A 21,124-nucleotide genomic window follows, 5' to 3' on the forward strand; every position below is an offset into this window, starting at 1 on the left:
CTAACAATAGATGTTCTCTTACCTCTAATGGAGTTCTGCATTTCTTGTCATAAAATGCTTAATATGGAGCCATTTTTATACTGATTCATAACTATTATTATATGCAAGCTCAATCTTCAGAATATGAACTATCCATTTGCCTTCAAGTCAAGGACAAAGTCTCAAGATCTAATACCTGAATTGTTCTTTCTGATTGTCTGTAGGTTTATGGATAAAATGTTGTTCTAAAATACAAATGTGTGCCCAACCCTTCTTCAATACCTTTCCACAAACCGGATGTTAATCTTCTATCTGTATAAAAAATGTTAAGTTTTAAATACTGTATTGTCTAATGATTTCTTTGATTTATTTGATATACAAGCCAAATTTGCTACTTAGTCTAACTGTTTAATTGGCAAGAACTGTGTTGATTTACTTAACCTATCAATAATCACTTAAATGTTATCATGACTTTATATGGACCTAGAAAATCCCATAACAAAATTCATCGCTATTTCTTCCTATTTCCACTCAAGTATAGGCAATGATTGACTAATACATCGGGTCTTTGATATTCATTTTTGACAATTTAACAAGACTGACATTTTGACACATACTCAACAACATCTTTCTTCATACCTGACCATCAGGACATCAGCTCCAATTCATTATACACTTTAGCGTTGCCTTTATGAATTGTATATCCTGAATGATGAGCTTCACATAAAAGTTTTTGTCTCAAATTAGGATATTAGGTGCCCAAAATTACAACTTCTTTCTATAATACCATCTTCTTTCTTGACTGAAGTTGTTCAATGAGTTTCTGATATTCATTGTTAACCTTCTGGGTTGCCTTAATTTGGTCAATTAAAATTGTTTGCACAATTAACTGATGTAAACAACCAATATCTTTGGTCTTCTTACCTCTATCATATTTGCTCGGTTAGAACAATACTAAGTATCCTTGTCATAGTATTCGATAAGCATTAACTATATCATTTTTCTCAAATTCAACTCTTTTTGTGTGAAAATATATTTCAGACTCTGATGATTAGTGAATTCTTCGCACTTCATGTCATATATGTAATGTCTCCAAATTTTGAGAGCAATAACTACAATAGTCAACTCCTGATCTTGAGTTGGATAATTTCTTTCATGTAGCTTTAATTTTCTAGATGCATATATTAATACTCATTTGTTTTGCTTAAAAATACATCTCAAGCCTCTCAATGATGTGTCATTATAAATCTGGAATCCCTCGGTTCTGGGATAGCTAGTACTGGTGCAATAGTCAAATGGTTCTTTATTTCTTGAGACATGCTCACATTCTTTAGTTCACTCAAGCTTAATATCTATTCTCATCAGCTTGGAAAATGATAACTACTTATGAAAATCATCTAACAAACCCCTATAATATCCCGCCAAACTAACGAAACTGTGTACTTCTATAACATTTTTTAGTGTCGGCCATTTCACAATTATTTTCATCTTTTGAGAATCGACTAAGTTTCCTTGCTCACTAACGATATGCAAAAAAATATAATGCTCTGCAACCAATATTCATATTTGAAAAAGTTTGCAAATAATTGATTCTACCTCGACAGCTCCAAGGTTGTTCTCAGATGTTTAGTAGGATCATCATCATTTTTTGAATATATCAAAATATTATCAATCAAAATAATAACAAATTTATTCATGTAAGGCTCGAATATTCTATTTATCTGATCCATAAAAATTGCAGGAGTATTTGTTAAACCAAAGTGCATAACGGGGAATTCATAATTCATGCTTGGTCCCAAAAGTTGTTTTAGTTATATTTGCCCTCTTAGCTTGACTCGGTTCTCCGATCTCAGATCAATCATGAAAAATATAGTAGCTCCCTTCAACTGATCAAACAAATCATCTATCATGGGCAAGTGATATTTATTAAATATTGTCACATTGTTCAACTCTCTATGATCAATGTATAACCTCATAGATTCATCTTTATTCTTGAAAAATAATACAAGAGCAATGCAATGCAAATTACTTGGTCTAAGGAAACATTTATCTATCAATTATTGCAATTTACCTTTCAATTCTTATATTTTCTGCGGAGCCATACTAAAAGGAGATTTGAAATTTATAGATGTCGTTGGCTGCACATCAACACCAAACTCAACTTTTCATTTTGGTGGTAGCCCTGACAATTCCATAAATGTCAAGAAATTTTGCAATCACCCAGAGGTTCTTTACTTTTTGCACATTAATTAATACATCTAATTTGATTAAAAACATCAATTCACTTTGCAAACACTGTACAACTTTCATTGTAGTAATCAAATAAAATAATGCATTTCTATCATAGGAAAAATATAATAACTTCTTGTCAGGAAAATTAAACTTCACTCTTCTTTTTTAGTATTCAATCTTAGCAAAATATTTTACTAATTACTAAATCCTCAGTATGGTATCAAAATTTGAATTGATATGATGATTATTCTGCTAGTAGCTTTCTGTCAGAAATACCAACATGCATAAAATATCTTCTATTTGCATTGAAACCACTTCTCGAGGGCATGATAACATATAATATAGGAATAAAGTGCATGATACCAACATATAAGATTGAAAATTCTTTAGAAATGAAGGAATGTGATGCTCCGGAATCAAACAAAATTATGTTAAATTCTTGTAGAATTAGAAGCATACCTGTAACAACTTCAGATTCTTTGCTTCCTGAGGGCTAACTGTATAAACCATGGCCTTTACTGGTTGTTTGTTTCGGTGCTCTGAAGTCTCCCCTTTTGCTTGAATTGAAGGCTTTTCCAAAAATTGAGTCTTACTTAACTCACTATCTTCCAAAATTTTTTGGGTTGTCCTTGTCCTTGAAATGTCTATGGTCTACTATCCAATTTTCTTTTCCAACGAACAATCCATCTGTTGATGTCCCGCCTGTCAACTTTTGTAGAATTTTGCTGAGTCTAACAAGCACTGCCCATTTTTTATTGGATATGTTTTTGTCGACCATTTAATTTAGATTTCTTGTTTCGGAAGTCTTCTACGCAGCCAAAACCTTTTTTGTTTCCTTGCTTGGGGTTGCCATCGTTGATTGGAGAAGTTTGGCTCTTTTCTAATTTTTTTTTTTGGTCATTTTAACTAGCACTGAGAAGTCACTAATTTCACAAAGAGCCAATATCAATCTTAATTGATCTCAAATACTGTGGAAAAATCACTGACATTTTTTTATCCTGAGTGCTAATATAATGAGGTGCATATCTAAAAAAACTAGTGAATTTTGTTTCATACTGTCTAATTGTCTTTTACCTTTGTTCAAATAATAAAAATTTTCTTACAGTACTAATCTAGTTGAAAGTGAAATAAATCAATCATTGAAAACTCTTACAAAATCATCCCTTCGACGGAAAGAGTCACTCTCATCAAATCCTCGCTCCTTCCTGCCTTCATGTTCTTGATTACGCTCACTGAAGTTCCCTGCAGCATTCTTTATGATACTGTAGAAAAGGTTCATACAACTCCCTTGGAGGGAGAATATTAACCAGCAAGCTTTGCATTATGGCCTGGGACACCCTTTGCCTCCCTGCCCGCTTGGGAGGACTGGACCTCCATGCGTCTAAACTTTGGAATGGCCCACTTAGAGACCGTATTGCTTTGCTCTTCTTGCAGGAAACTAATTCCCTACTCCATAAATGCCCCCAACCGAAATATGGGTCAAATGTTTGGCCGCCTGAATTCAATCGTTGTACTTCAATTAGCTGGAAGGTAATTTGTGAAGGTGCTTAATTCTTCCAACCCATTACACGCTGGAAGTTGGCAAATGGGGGCAAAATCAAAATTCTAACTGATATTTGGATTCATGATGCCCCTGGTAACACTAATTGCATGGAGGATCTCCAAGTGGCCAGCCTGATCACCAATGGGACATGGAACCAAAGTGTGCTCCTCAATTATTCGGTGAGGAGATGCGGGACAGAATCCTCCAAATTAAAATCCACTCCAACTTGATTGCTGACTGTATCGAGTTCTGAAGGTTGCATACGACCCAATCTATTAGTGCATTGGCCTGTAATGCAAGATTCAATACATCTGATGCCATTTCAGGTTGTTTCAATAATTAAAATGCACCCTCATAAATGCATTTTCTGGTGGAGGCTAACGCAAGATGCTGTCCTTAACTGGTGCTGGCTGGCGAGAAGAGGCCTTTCAGACACCCTGGGATACCTGTGGGGCTGCAATTATGCTGAGGACAGAGGTTACCTTATTCCTAACTGTGTTTTCTTTTGCAGAGTTATTTCGATCCTGGCAATATGGGGCATCCTCATGCCCACATTCCAGAACGTTAATGAGGCTGTGGGCGAACTTAGCAAGATTCACAAAGGCAACGTCGCACCTGCTCAATGCTTCTGTTATGCTATACATCATTGTTGACGGGACCGCAACGCCATGGTGCACAATCGTACACATGGGATTCTAACCATTGTTACTGCCACAATTCTCAATGCGCTTACGATGACTCACTTTTACCCATTCCAGATGAAATGGGTTTCTAGACGACCACTCGGGTCGGTCACAACTTTCTTTTGGCACCCTCTCCCTCCCGGATGGCTCAAAGTGAATGCCAACGGGGCACTACTTCCTTCTAGTTCTGTCGGCACTGGGGTCATTGTTTGAAATTAGGTCGGAGGTGGAATCATTGCTACCTGTCATTATTTTGAGCATTGGGACAGCGCTGAAGTTGAACTCCAAGCCGTTAAATCCATCAAAAGCATTTGCCAACTGTGGATGCTCGAATGAAAGACTATTATCATTGAGGTCTATGCTGTTTTTGAGAGCCACTATGAAGCAGAACATTTGGAGAGAACGACCGCATAAAGGCAACTTGGCGCATCCTCATGCCCACATTCTAGAACTTTGATGAGGCTCTGGGCAAACTTAGCAAGATTCACAAAGGCAACATCGCACCTGCTCAATGCTTTTGTTATGCTATACATCATTGTTGGCGGGCCCACAATGCCTTGGTGCACAATCTTACACATGGTATTGCAACCATTGTTGCTGCCACAATTCTCATTGCGCTTACGATGACTCACTTTTACCCATTCCAGATGAAATAGGTTTCTAGCCGACCACTCGGGTCGGTCGCTACTTTCTTCTGGCACCCTCTCCCTCCCGGATGGCTCAAAGTGAATGCCAACGGGGCACTTCTTCCTTCCAGTTCGGTCTGCACTGGGGTCATTCTTTGAAATTAGGTTGGAGGTGGGATCATTGCTACTTGTCATTATTTTGAGCATTGGGATAGCGCTCAAGTTGAGCTCCAAGCCGTTAAATCCATCCAAAGCATTTGCCAACTGTGAATGCTCAAATGCAAGGGTATCATCATTTAGGGCTATGCAGTTTTTGAGAGCTACTATGAAGTAGGACATTTGGAGACGATGACCACATAATGCGCCGAACTTTGCTTTTCCTTTGTCCTTTAAACAAATCTTATTGTTGCATACACCACGCGAATGCAATAAAGCTGCTCATGTTTGTGCTAAGTGTGCCATTTTTGGCTCTTTTGTTTTGATGCATGTATAGGATGATAGGGAACTTTCTACTATACTTGTAGAGGATAGGTTTCTTTTTTGCCCATAGATGCATACATGCATAGTTTTTGTACTTTTATTGACTTTAATGCAAAATGCATATTTTCATCAAGGTGCAATTGAAATTTTTCTCTATACTGTGCCTGACACTACCTCTTTCTTGCCTTCTAACATTAAAGTGGCTAGCACCACTCTTTTATTCTCGGGACAAATCATGTCATTCAAAATCTTCTTATTTTTCAATAACCAATCTTTAACAGTTGTAGGGTCACTGATACCTTTAACTGCAATTGGCTTGAATGTCTGAATATCTTCAAATGTTGAACAACTTTTGTTGCATATTTCAATCTGAATCAGTGGTGGTAGCAGTTCTTTTGAAGCAGTCATTTTATCAACCATTTGAGATATCGACTGAATAATGTCTTGTAATTCAACGGCCCTAGTTTTTTTATTTGTCCTAGTCTAAATATCACTTCTATTCCAGTTATTTTCAGCCTGCTCCATTAGTTCTATAATTGGCCCAGTCGGTTGCACCTCAATTTTTTTTTATACTTCTTCAAATATTTTTACTCGTATTTGCACAATTTATTATTCAATACAATTTATCATATAATAATTATACCATGCATAAATTATTCCTTAAGTCATAGGAGCTATCCACCTCAAACCTAATCAACTTTTTACTCTATGTAAGTCAACTCATATTTTAATCTCATTCTTATTTCTCCTAAATCTAAACATGTTTTCATCATTATTTTCATGTAACATCACTCTGATATTGCTTTTTGTCATACACCGACAGACTTTTTTTATCAACTATGGTGTGATAGACACAATTTCGACTACACTAGTTCCGGCTTGCACAACTTAGGACTTAATAGGTAATGAATTAATCCAACTAAATTGTCACAAAAATTAACAATGTATTTCAATTTATGTTTTATTAACATTTTCAAGTATTTGGAAGCGTGTATAATAATATTATCAAAAAATATATAGAGGTACTAAAAATCCAACATATAAAAATACACGCCTAGAAGTTTTTATAACTTTAAAATTGTACATTCCAAAAGCTGTAAAACTCATTTGGCTCGTCCTAGTGCTCCTTACATCTTTCTAAAAATCAGCTGTAGGAGTGAGCTATAAGCTCAACAAAATAATCAAAGTAAGAGTTTATAGACGAAAAGGAAGGAATGTGTATGTGCAATCATAGCTCATATGCATGATCGCAGTACATAAAATAAACATACTTGAATCATGTGACATTTAAGTTAAAATACATTAAATGTAGTAAACAGTAAGAACTGCAACAAGCATATATTTCATTCATTTATGTGCAATCATAAAAATATTCATATTGATGTTATAATTAATAACTCTCATTTTAAGAACGTCACTTGTATTTGCTTAGGCTTTGACTACATTCATTTCATCTTATTGAGTTGTCATTTAAACTATAGGCTAAAATAACTATTGATAAAAAATGGGTTCCCTCCCAACACATCAATTATCAATAGTCCTCCTGACACCAATAGTTATCCCTGGTTAAATATTAAGAACCAAATATCTCATTGTTTACTATCATCCATACATGCAAGGCATTCATGTAATTATCACAATGACATTCTTTTAAATATAATTCATGTAGCAATCATTTATCACATACAAATCATGTATCATAAGTATACAAATGCCTGTAAATAATGACTTAATAAACATGATCACCCGATCAATAAAAGCAATAAAATCATAAATATCATTAATGTTAGCTCAAGTTTGCCTTCATGTAATATATGCAAACATTCGACAATATGAAGAAATTTTTAAATAAAATTGCATATCAATAAATCATGTAGTGTTCTCACAAAAAGATATTTTTCTTATTTTAACACAAGATTGATTATTTCATCTGAAATGATTGGAGTAAACCACCTCAATATGATCTCATACCATCATTGACTCAATTACAAATAAACTATGCTCCCAACTAAAAATTGAGAAACATAAATACCTAATTGAAGAAAAATGAGTGTTATTCTTAAGTATATAATATTATTACCACTTTTGTAGGCATATCTTTAAATAAGTTCTTACCTCTAAATCCAAACTTCTCCTAAAATCCATATCCTGAAATAAAGTTCTTCCCACTAAATCCAAACTTCTCCTTAAATCCATATTTCTTTTCTTCCTCCTCTTTCTCTCTCCTCCCTTTTATTTTATGCTCTCTGTTTTTGCCAAGATTTCTAATACTACAAGTAGAAAGCTAAATGCCTATGCCTCAGTTTAGCACTCTAGATCATGCTTCTACCTTTGTTACAATGCCCGAGATGCAGAAATGCTCCAGCTCATGACAAATCTTAGAAAAAGATTGCGGGAAAGGGAATGAGTGTTTCTAACTTAACTAAAATAAAGACTTCATTACCAATTTCTTCTCAAAACCCTCAAACTGAATAAGTTGTTTAGGTTTTTGGTTTATGCGTTTGGAAAAACAACTGATCGTAGCTTTTTGTTAGATAAATGACCATTCTAGCACGCAGCTCTTCGATTATTTGCAACAAAACTGCAATTCCTAGGGCCCTTACACTCCCATTTACCTCAACCTAACCATCATCCTACTCCAAAAACTTGTTTCAATACCAATGCCCTCTCCACACCATTCCCATCTCCTCAACCGGCATGTTTGCCATCTCCGACAAGAAGAACACAAATGCAGTCATCAATAAAATCCATCCTCCGAAGAAGCAGATCCCCATTTTATAACACACAACATCGACAGCAAGCTCTGCGCTATCAACCCATTAAACAAGAACCCTCTGATCACCTCTATGATATACATCACACCTTATATCCACAGAAAACATTGTTGGAGGCACTCTCCTCGAGTCCCACTCAACGGAACATCGTTGGAGCATAGTTTGTGAACAAAGAACCATAATAACGCACCTCCTCACGATGTAAAGCCTAGAATGCTGCTCCCTTGCCACTGTAAGCCACCCTATTCTCTCTAAAGAGGTCCGGCATGAGGTCCATTCCACGTCGCTAGCTTTCAACGACCGCCGCGATGCACACTATCCTATCTCATCAGCGAAGATCAGAGAGCAAGAGGATCTGAACAAATCATCTCCGCCGCGATATTAATCCTTGTTTCTCTCCTTCCCCATGCGTTATATGTCTTCGGTTGCGGTACTTTACGTTGTCGCTTCGTTATTTCGTAATTCCGCTGCATTGTTACTCTATCTCGCGGCACGATTAAGCATCGTGTAACGTGATGCGAATATTCCCCATGTGTTATATGTCTTCAGATGGGTTATTTTAAGTTATCGTTGCGTTATTTTGCCAATCCGATGCGTTATTACTCTATTCTGCGGCTCGATTAAGCAGTGCGTAATGTGATGTGAATATTCCACATGCTTTACTTTGGTTTCAGCTGCGTTATTTTACTTTGCTGCTGCGTTATTTTGTCATTCTGCTTCGTTATTTATCTATTAATCGGCACAATTAAGATGCGCATAACGTGTTGTGAATGTTCCCCATGCATTATTTTACCTTGCCGCTGTGTTATCTCGCCATTTAACTGCGTTATTTGTTTATTCCTTGGATTGTTGAAGCGCTAACGTGATGTGAATATTCCCTACGTGTTACTTTGTTCTCCGCTGTGTTATCTCGTCATTCTACTGCGTTATATCTCAATTCCGCTACGTTATTTAAATTTTGAACTTAATTTATAAGTTTTAAGTGCCAAGCACATCAAATTAAATGTATGTAAAATGATTTTTAATTAAAATATTTAAAATCAGTGATGATTTTTAAACGAGGCTAATTAAATATATATTAAGATTGCTCGGTTAAATATTTGGAAATGTTATATATTAAGATTGCTCGCTTGAATATATAAGTTATCATTGTAAATTTGGAACTGTTTTTTTTTTTTGAATATTCAGAATAAGAAAATACTATATATCTTTTACTTCTCTTATAAAGAAAATAAAATAAATTAAAATAACACTAATCATTCATATGATTACTTATATAATTCTCTTAAAAAGTAGTAACCACAATCACTCAAATCATTCATATGCACATCCACCGCATGGAATAAAACAAATGAATGAAACTTCTCAACATAATAACAAAGTAATAAATGAGGAACATATATCGGTACACAATTAGAAAATATTTACGATTCTTGTCGAGCCCACATGCAAATGGCATAGGCAACTTGAGCTCTAAATTTGACCATATGTTCCTGCCAGTTTAAATGCTCTTTCTTGTCTATTTTGTCAACCTGTACTATAGTTTCCATATAATTACATACAAACATGCCGCAGTCGTGGTTGTTACTTTGAGTGAGAACATTTCTAGGAAATGTTATTGGCCATTTATTTATATTTGACCAGAATGCATGTTCATCATCGTTTATAAGATGTTTGACCTGAAAAGTTTGATCAAGTGTTTTAGCAAATGTTAGTAGTGGTCTTGTTATTGTGTCACTGCTGTTATTGCTTATATTAGTGTTGTGTTATGTACTTGTTATTGATCTATTATTACAGTGTTATCCATTAATAATTGAGGTGTTATAGCAGTATAAATGTTGTGTTTTCCTTGTGTTATTGGTGTGTTACTCAAGTGGTGTTCTTACTTAGTAAATTTTGTGTTATTCTTGTATTACTGTTGTGTCATAATAGTGTTCATTGAGTGATTTCAGTGGAGTATTGGTGTGTTGTAGTTCTCATTGTACTGTTGACAAAAAAAAAAAATCAATTCAACATCTGGATTGTGTCAAATCTACTTAAAAGGTTTATAGCAACCCTTTTATGCATCATGTTGGACAGTGAGTCATATATTTTCCATTTTCTTTCTTTCAACTCCCCAACTAACAAAATCCAGTGCTGACGATCAACAATAGGATCTAAAATGAGTTCATTATCTTTAATTGCTTTCTTTGTAACGTGTTTAATAAATGTTTCCATATCTAATTTAAACGTCTTATGAATCTGCAATAAAATAGAACAAACTAATTCTATTTAGTCTACAAAGGAAGATAAGATTTTCCAATAATAGAATAAATTAAACGTCTGTAATTATCCAATACAGTGGGGACACATAAATGAATTTTTTGTACATTGTAGGTGATGATTTCCTTCTTTTAGCCAACATCATGAAAAACATATCAACATGTTCGTTTCCGAAACAACGGTTCATTAGTACATCCTCCAATGCACCACGCTCCAGTACGACTTTCTCCCTACTAAGGATGACATCATGTCTGTATTGTTAGCAAAGAATGTTTGTTAGAATCTAATATCACACGATTTCTATAGCATTACAATAGATTTTTACATCTACTTACACCCCAGGGAAGCGGGCAATACACCCCAGGGTAGCGGGCAATACACCTATCTATTACATCCTACATTAGCAATATGAGGCTACAAACGAATTCAAGACTCGTAACATATCAATGTAATTTCAATATTTGATTAAGAGCAGCTATAAATAATTATTAGTACCACTATAGCGTAGGCGTATGGATGGGAGCTCTGGCTCGGTACATCTGTCTTCTTGGTTGGGCTCTTTTTTATCATCCATAATTATTAGTCTGTGTTGCCTTTCTTGGGCTTCACTGTCAATAGGAGTATGCTTTGCTTCTACTGCTGTTGGTTCTCCAATTGAACTATGTACAGTTTCTACTACTGCTGGCTCTCCACTGGGACTATGTACAACTTCTACTAATGATTGCTCTCCAGCAGGACTATTTACAGCTGAAATGTTGGAGGGATCTACATGGGACGTCACACGAAGAGCCTGCAAAATAACATAATCTCTGATAAAAACTAATGGCATATTAGAAGATATAGATGACAATAGAAATAATTGTTTACTATATGGGCTAGCGACTCTAGAACACCCTTCACTGATCGTTCAACCTCTTCAGGATCTTCTTGAAGCGTCGCATTGCCGTTGAATACATTGTCTTCGACATCTTCTATTCTTTTTGGCGACTCTCTTATTGGATCATCTCCATCTGTAGTATGTACAATTAGCTTCTCTTCATCTACTCTATTATCTTTATTAACTATACTCTGTGTATCAATGTGCGGGACATCTCCCAAGTCATGTTTGCACATCAATTTCTTTCTTTCTTTTTAGGTAGTTATGTGAACTCAGGGGAACCCACTTCCCTCCTCTTCACAGAGGATTTGTGTGTTTCCGTTGATGACTGTATTTCAACATCCTTGTCTACTTTGGTTCTTTGCAATCCTTCAACCATAATAGTTAAGTTGTGTAATTATTCGCCTACGTAAAACATCTATTTACTCATTATACTCAAGGATTCCTGTAATACAAGATTAGCCTTTTCTTGACCCTTCAGTAGGTTGATTATTATTCCAAATTCTTTATTACTTGTTGTATATGTGTTTTTCGGGGTGATCTCACTGGAAAAAATCGGTCCCACGCTATGGGATATGGGTGAAGATAGTTCGGTAGCGGTTTCATGATGTGGGACAGCCCTGGCAGGGCTCGGCAATCCCTCTTCGAGGTTGGGGAGCAAATGTTGCTTATCCTGATAAGCTGGCTAGTTGTTTGGTTTCTGTGTTTGGAAAACAGTTGATTCTAGATAAATGACCGTTCTGCCTCTGTTTTGAATAAGTTGTTTAGTTGTTTGGTTTATGCGTTTGGAAAACTGCTGATTCGCAGCTTTTGATGGATAAATGACCAATCTAACACGCAGCTCTTCGGCTGTTTGCGACAAAACTACAATGGTTAGGGCTCCTATACTCCCATTTACCTCAACCTAACCATTATCCTCCTCCACAAACTTGTTTCAATACGAAAGCCCTCTCCACTCCCTTCCCATCTCCTCAACCGACATGTTCGCCATCTCCGGCAAGAAGAAGAACACAATCGTAGTCATCAACAAAATCCATCCCTCGAAGAGGAAGATCCCCCATTTCATAACACAACATCGATAGCAAGCTCTGTGTTATCAATCCATTAAACAAGAACCCTCCCATCACCACTATGATCTGCATCACACACCTTAGCTCCACAGAAAACATCGTTGGAGGCACTCTCCTCATGCCCCCACTGAACGAAACATCGTTGGGGCATAATTTGTGAACATAGAAGCATAATAACACACCTCCTCACGATGTAAAGCTTGGAAAGCTGCTCCCTTGCCACCGCGAGCCACCTATTCATCTCTGACGAGGTCCGGCATGAGGCCCATTTCACGCCGCTAGCTTTCGACGACCGCCGCGATGCGCACTGCCCCATCTCATCAGTGAATATCAGAGAGCAGGAGGATCCGTACCTATCATCTCCACCGCATTGTTAATCCTTGCTTCTCTCCTTCCCTCTCTCTCTCTCTCCTCCGAGTAATTTGTTTCCTTGCATGCCGTAGCAAGTTGATGTTCGTTAATTGCTGAAAGATGGGTAGAGCGAAATCAATCAACAATTGGGGCCGGTAATTTCTTCGAACAATTATGCGTCGAAAGAGGATGACGTCCCTCCGATTCCCTGATTGACTTCAAACTTTTCAGCGAACGAGAGTTAGGGCAGAGGGAGCGATGGCAGGGGCGAAAGTTCTCTTTCGCTCAAATGAAACGCAGATCGCGGTGGAGGACCCGTGATCCGCGTTTAATGTAAATGGAAAACGCCAGTATCGAATACGCACGTGAAGCTTGCTTTCCAAACGGGCAGTGACTTTTTTAAAAACGCCACTGCTGTGAATAAGCTGTCCCAAATGAGGCCAAATAAATAATGAGTTTTGAGGCGGAACAATTGAGAGCCCCTTCACCCTAATAAATTAGCAAAAGAGTAGGGAGCAATATTCATGAAAGTTGGCACTAGCATCTAGAGAGATCCAGTATGAGGAATCAAGATGACCTACACGAAGCATTAGACTATACAATCATGCCTAGCGAGTGACAACATGTCATGACGGAGGACAACCCCTAAGACAATCATGCCTAGCCAGTGACAACATGTCATGACGGAGGACAACCCCTAAGAAGTTGACGCCATAGGTGGATAAGATGTTGATAGCAGCTTCTGTAGAAATTAAGGAAAAACAAAATATCTTCTTCACGAGCACCAAACAACACAACCCAAATATATAAAGATAAGCACATACATTTTGAGAGGTCGACAATTTTTCCCAAATCCTAAACTTAAATACCTATAATTTGAGAAGTCGGCAATCTCTCCAAAACCCAAACCATAGGATGGAAGACAACAATCACACATAATATGACCCTAATTTTAAACAAATTAAGCCTTATTTATATTCCATAATAATGACTAACAAATGCTTAAATTGTCCTTTTAGACCTGCTCCTAACATAAGCTTTCAATTTCTTCGGCAGTTTCGGCATCGATCTAACATCACTCTTTTCCCAAAAAGATACATTATTCCTCAAGATGGAAGAGAAGAAACTGTTCTTTTAGACTTGCTCCTCCCACGTGGTGTCTTCATCTAGCAAGCCTTTCCATTAAATTAGAAATTCGTAGTAACCCCCATGAATTTGAGATACCTATTGGTACCCTGACTACAAGTCAATCTTGGATGATTTGGCAGCCCCAAACAACTCATCCTGTAACGTATCGATAACCAGGATAAAAAATTTTAGATATTGTTTCATCAATTTTTTCGATAATCCTCACAGAAGCACCAACTCACATCCTCCTTCAATAATGAGAAGGACCTCACACTAAGTCATGATTCAAGCCTCCAACATCGTTAGCATCCATCTCTCGATCTTGTCCTTCTGTACCTTCGAGTAATGATATGGGCACACACTAATAGGAGAAACCCCTAATCTCAGGATTTTTGCATGCTCAAGGCCTCTTCCCATTCCTTCTCTAAATTTCACTGCTCTAGATCTAGATTTGTCTAAGATAACAATACTATCTTGATGCCGCGGAAATCCTTCTGATTTTTGCCACACACATCTACTCCAAATATCGTCACTCAACCATGTGGTAGCTGGCGTCGGGTTTGTTCCACAATCTTCTTCATCATTTCTTCTAGTGCATGAATCTCCTCTCCATGGACGAGAAACGGTCCTCCTTTTCATATCTGATTGGCTCAACTCTTCCTCTGATTTCTCCTCCAAGGCATTAGTTTTCTTGACCACCATTACTCGTAGGAAGGTTTTCGATCACAAAGGAAGAACTCATGTACGCCTCAATCCTTTCATTGACTTCCTAGCTAACACGAGTCGCGACTATATCGCGAGGTTCGGTCACAAAGGCGACTATTTCACGTGGTTCGGTCACGAAATTCTCATCGATCGAAAATGTATCACGATCCCATCGTCGTCCTTCCTAGCTAGATCGAATCTTTAACCGTATCTTGATTGCATCGGTCTGAAATGTATTACGATCCCATCATTGTTTTTCTGGCTAGATTGACCGTATCGCGATTTTCGATCACTGTATGTCGCGATCTCATTGTTTGCATCCCATAAAGGTCAAATTGAGGGACCGTATCGCTTTGTAAGTCGTGATCTTGTCCTTGGCTTCTCGATTGCTCGAATTGTGATTTTGTATCGAGTGGCGTAAGGACGATCCCATCATTAGCTTCCTCGATCGCTCAAATCGCGATTATATCAGTAGGTTTTATGTGATCTCGGCTTTGAATCACGTTTGTGTCAGGAGATTTAGTCATGAAGGCAGACAGTGATGGATGGCTCGACGAATTCAACACGATGCGAGGGGGAGCTGTGGCGAAATGCTTTGATACCAATTTGATAAAAATTTTCATAGAAATTTGGGCGAAATAAAATATTTTTTTAACAACACCAAACAACACAATCCGAATACGTAAATGATAGACAACTACAATTTGAGTGGTTGGCAATCTCTCCCAAACCCTAACCTAAACATCTTAAGCCCTATTTATACCCCACAATAATAACTAACAAATAATTAAATTTCACTTTTAATCTTGTACCTAACATAAGTCTTCAAATTCCTTGGCGAGCTCGATCGATGTTTGTTAACAGATGCATGAAAAAGCTCCAATTCAAGGAAAAAAAATGGAAGTGTAATTGTGATACAATTCAAAGCTAAATGTAGCAATCTAGTTTGATGGCAGGAATAAAAAATAATAATATAAGTCTATTGGATGCAAGGGCGAAAACTAAGTTGCCTAAGAAACAAAGGTCGCGAGCTTCAAACAATAATTGGTCACTCCATGAGGCTGTTGTGCCAATGACCCATTAAGGGTGTGTTTGGGTCAGATTATCAGCTGCGGAGGCATTTTGAAAACGCTGCATCACAGTTTAGATTTTACATTTGGCCAGCATCTCCGAAAATGGTGTTTGGGTTTTAGCTTAAACGCGGACCGTGGAGCTACCCCTTGGTCCGCATTTCGGGAAATATTTTGACGGGTTGCCCTAGACCCGTCCCAAAGAGAAGAGTCGCAAAGGAGAAGATGATTGAAGAATATGCTTGCTGGTCATTTGCCACACACGCCTTGCTTGTCGTCGCAACCCGAAGCCTCGCCTACATCACTCCCGCTCTCTTGATTTCGCCCAAACCATCGCCTTCATGAATGAAACCTCACAATATAGTCGCGATTACAACTAGTAGGGAAGGCCACAATGGGATCACCACATACAAATACCAGCGATACTCCCATCTTTCTCATCCTTCTGTTCTGCTCCTACCATAAAACATCGGGGCGAGAGTATCCACCAGAGGGCAAAAGAAGAGAACAAATAAATGGCTAGCCTCCATCTAGCAGTGGATGCAACTTTCTGGGACCTTAACGTTGCCTCATCACAAATAGACGGCGCCGCCCGCTTCGTCTCCTGCGATTCGACGTCAATGTCCACCGCGCGAGTAAGCCGCACTATTCGGCCGTAGCAACTCTCCTTCCTATGCCATGTGTTCCCTTTAGGCATCATTCCTTGCTTTCCCCCCACTCCACACAAAGAGCTCGCCTTCTTCTCCCTCCAGTCTCTCCTCCTTGCCCCAAAGTTTTCCAACATGTAGAGAATATCCAATTTGGGCACCTTTTGGTTTGCAATTATTCAGACATTATAATTGTCTTTCAAATTTTCTGTTTATTTCATGTTTTCTGTTTATTGTTTATATGCTTGGTCGCTATGCATTGTCAGATTTGGAGTATATTTAAATGCAGGAAAATGGAGATTAATTTCTTGCATGGTAAAGTTGAGAATTAAACAATTTATTAATGGCATTGAATTGCATAGCATTTCTAGTGAACTACACAATCCCCTGGCACTGTAAAAATTCATTTCAATAGCATTGATTTTTTTTTTTGAAATTGCTAGAAAAGTGCACAATTCATCTCAAGATTAGCAAGTTTGTTTTTATTTGTTTACCTATTTATTTATTTTTTGTCATAGAGGAGCTTGATTATATTTGTTCAAGTGGGTTATCGGTTTTTTTTTTTGGATCCTGATTTACTGTCTTTTTGTATTGTTGTTCAGTAAAGGTTTTTAGTCTGTTTCCATAGGCTCTAGAATTCTAAGATTATTTTAGCTCTTTGTGGCCTTTTTGTCATAGCGAAATTTTGGTTTAGGTAGAACGGTAGAGAATTGTAACTTAGGTAGCCTCATCAAATAGAGATTTAGGTATAGTCATTCACTCATTTGGCCATTGTTCATGTATATGAGAATGGTTTGCTCAAAATTAGCTATATTCAGCTCCAAGTAAACTCTACATTCTTAACTCAACAGAAGCAGAATTTGAAATTTTATTCTATTTGATTAGTTTGAACACTTTTTTATTTGACCTTATGATCTTCTGATTAGTTTTTGATAAAATTTTTTTAGGATTTTCTTATAAAGATTTCAACATCTCATGGGAAATGCATGGGCGTTTTTTAAATTTTTTGTATGAATCTCCCCATGCCATGGGTGTAATTCTCTCACAAAGTTTTGTTAGGAGTAGTAAATCTCAAATTGATTGATTATTTATAAATTACACTTATCATATTGTAAATTTAGGAATTTTAAAATCAAACATAAATAACTTGAACTTCCTCGTTTTTGTGACGATTCGTTTTGATTATTTATTAAATAGGATGATTTTTTTTCTTTTTGTAATATTTTATTTTTATATCTTAACTTACTTTTTGTATTGTTTTGCAGTTGTTTTTTGCTTTTCAAGCATCAATTTTATTGCTATGATAGTTCTGTTGCAAACAACATTACTGCACAGGTACTGAATGATCATTTTTTTAAAAACAGTTGTAAATCAGCTATTTTCCAAACGCACAAACCAAACAACCAACCAATTTATCCGTGTCAACTGCTGATTAGCAGCTTATCGGGATAAGTTGTTTATTTGGATAAGCTACAGCTGTCCCAACAGACCCTAAATTATGCACAGGCTAGAGAATAGAACTAATATGCTAAACAAGAAACATTAACGAGCAATTGCCCGCAAACAACGAGCGTGAGGATGCACAAAGCAGGTTCTCAAGTAATGAGTTTGACGAGGCAGGTGATGGCACCATGCAAGTGAGCTAGAACATTGAAGCAAGAATGATATTCGGGGAGTGTGATATCTTGACAATACTGAGCGGCCGAACTTAGGTAAGCTTGGTGAGGGTGAATGGAACAGCATCGCCTTGGCAGTGAGCTTGTCAGGTTAAGCTTATGTTCCACATATTAGCAATAACATGAGAAGGAACTGGAGTATGTGCTTCTTTTGTTTTATTTTTGAAAGCTAATATATCATTAAGTACTTAAAGAAAATAGTACATCAAAGTTGTTCACTAAGAAAGGCCAGAACAAATAATAATAATAATAACAAGACGAAGAAAATATAGAGTATGTGCTTCTTGCCAGCTGATGAGTGGCTAGTCCAGGTTCTATAGTTGGGTGAATAAAAACTAACAGAAATTAGTTCTTGCAATAGTTCTCACCATTTCTTATTAGGTACTCATCAAAGTTATTGAAGTTTCAGGCTACATAATTGTTTTCCTCCCTACTTCATTGAATTTACCTTGAATCCACCTTCTCCAGAATATTTATTTGCTTAACAGACCAAATGGTGGTGTTGTAACGCTAAACTTTTTCTTCTTATCAATTCAGATGCATTTTGTGCAGTTCTATTATTTTTTATTTTATTTTATTTTATTTTATTTATTTTTTTATTTATAAATCATCTTTAAGTATTTCCAATCCATATTTTCTATCCTTTCTGCTTAGGTTTTGCTATATGCCACCATTTAATGGGAAGTGTGAAGCTGTTGAACAGCAAATGGAGGCAGGAGTTGTTACCATCTCTGCGAAAAGGCATCAACATGTCCCCGAAAATTCTATAACCAAGTCTGGTCAATCATCACCCTCACCCGAAGCAATTGTGAAAGAAAAAAGTCGTATTGATTTGCATAAATTAAATCTCGAAGCTAAATGTGAAGAAGATTGGGGACACAGAAAAAGCAGATCAGTAAGAATGCCTAAAAGAACTTCTAGCAATCATGATTTGAAGCCTAATCATCAAAGAAATTTTAAGAGGGAAAGGAATTTTAACAGCTGGAGGCCTCGAAGAAGCGAACAGAACGGCGACAATGCGAAAGTTGAACTGAACTAAAAAATCCTTTCATGGTGCGCAAGGGCATTCAAAGAAGGATTACAGACAGAGCATAGCGCAATTAACATGACCCATAGATGTAAAATTTTGAATGAATTTTCTGTAATTAGTTTTGGGATGGACTCTTTCCTTTGTACAGTGTCTGCTGATATGTTTTTGATCAGGAATAGTTTAGTCTGAAGGTAGGATGTTTATTCACAGTAGGGATGGCCTTGGTAAATATTTCCTAATGTTTTGTTTTTTTTTTTTTTTTGAATGCTTCTAATTTAGTTTCAAACCATTTCTATTCTGTTTATTGAAAGCCTAAATTAATTCTATATTCTAAATTGGGAGCTCGTGATATATATATATATATATATATATTGTGTGTAAATTGGACATTTGATCTAGTATATTATCTATACTGGACGGATCGCTCCGTTCAAGTCTAATGTCCATGGAGTGAAGTGGGCTTTTTTCTGAAATTCTGTGATGTATTTCTTCCTTTTTATTGTGGTTTCTTTTTAGGTTTGTTATTTAAAATATATTGGTCTAATATTTTTCTATTTTATTTTTATTTTTATAAAATAAATTAAATTTTTTAAAGGATATGAAATAATTCTTGAAGTATTGTGAGTGTTTTAAGAATAATTATATTTATTTGAATTTATTAGAGTTTTTTTTATTATTTTAAATGTAAATATTAAAATATAGGAATAAAAAGTAAAGCTTGTTCACTGAGCTTCTTTTGTTGTTTTTTTAACATATGTAACACCTAAATTTTCATATTTATATTTATAATAATTAAAATCTTAACATCACATTGAAAATCTCATCATTATTAAACTGTTTTTTTCTTTTTTCAAGTGAAATTTGCATATTTATGGATGGGTTCATGACTTCAGAAGTGTTATATTAGAGTAAATAAAAAACTTTAGCTGTTAGATGCGCAATTGCATTGTGGTACGCATGTAATGTTCCCTAAAAGGGTGGCCAATCGAATATTGAGTCATCTACAAATCAATTGAATCGCCTGATTCATTTTATTAGATCATTTGTATGTTCTGTTATTTATTCTTTTATTTTTCGAATTTCTAAATCATTTCTTTGAGTATAAACTGCTGAGAGTATGATTTCTAACGGATTATGATTCCGAAAAGAAGCAAAGCATATAATTTATTATAAATTAGATTGTATGAATTTTCGTACTATTTTCCTATAAGATTTTGAAATTAAATTATGTTATTGGTTCTTTATATTTATATATTTATAGCTTAGTGTGAGGAAAATCAACAATAAACTTAGAAATCTCATGGTAATGTGAATTATTACCTTGCATGACATGTCTTGATTAGTTCCAAGCCCCGTGAATGAATAATTGGACGGTGAAAGTATTCTCTTTTTTTATTTCTATTACTAATAGTTTAATATTCACATATAAATGATAGAGTCACCAAAGAAAATAATTAAATTAACAAGTTGAAGTTCTCCTTTCCGATTGGTGTTCTCGCCTCTATTAAAAGCTAAAAGAAAAAATATTAAAGAAACATAATAAGGTATCTAAAAATAACATGAGTAATCACGCATGTAAATTACAGTAAACCAAGGAAAATAATTCAATATGTATGTTGGTCTTTCATATCCCTATAAAAAATCTTATAATATGCAAATCTTTCATATTTTTATATAAAATCTTATATATGTTAATGCACGTATCAATGACATTTTTTAAATGAAAAAAAATAAAGATTTCTATATGCATTTATTTTATCTTACTCTTATTTTATATTCTTTAAATACACATTTCTCTCTGTCAGAATCACTGTCAATAAAACCTAACACAGTGTTCGCCGATATTATCTCATTAACACAGTAGTTAACAATCTAAACATCACAATTGTTCGAGATGGAAAGACCCTTGTCTGCTCCTACATAATATTATCCCGTTGGCACAACTGTTAGTAATGTAAATAGTACAATTGTCTGGTAAGGTAAGCTCTGCT

At 36.0% G+C, this 21,124-nt stretch overlaps 1 protein-coding gene across 3 annotated transcripts in view; it reads left to right on the forward strand.

Moving 5' to 3' along the window:
- The window catches only part of LOC110031410 (MORC family CW-type zinc finger protein 2-like), a 121,385-nt gene extending 102,040 nt beyond the window's left edge, over positions 1-19,345 (forward strand). For all 3 annotated transcript variants that reach the window (XM_020734589.1, XM_020734588.1, XM_020734587.1), the window contains one exon: positions 18,758-19,345. In XM_020734589.1, the coding sequence (XP_020590248.1) occupies positions 18,758-19,142 (385 nt within the window). In that variant the 3' untranslated portion in view covers positions 19,143-19,345. The remainder of the gene's footprint in view (positions 1-18,757) is intronic.
- The last annotated feature ends 1,779 nt before the right edge of the window (positions 19,346-21,124 follow it).

This window comes from Phalaenopsis equestris, unplaced genomic scaffold (genome assembly GCF_001263595.1).
Source record: "Phalaenopsis equestris unplaced genomic scaffold, ASM126359v1 Scaffold000807, whole genome shotgun sequence".
Taxonomy (NCBI): domain Eukaryota; kingdom Viridiplantae; phylum Streptophyta; class Magnoliopsida; order Asparagales; family Orchidaceae; genus Phalaenopsis; species Phalaenopsis equestris.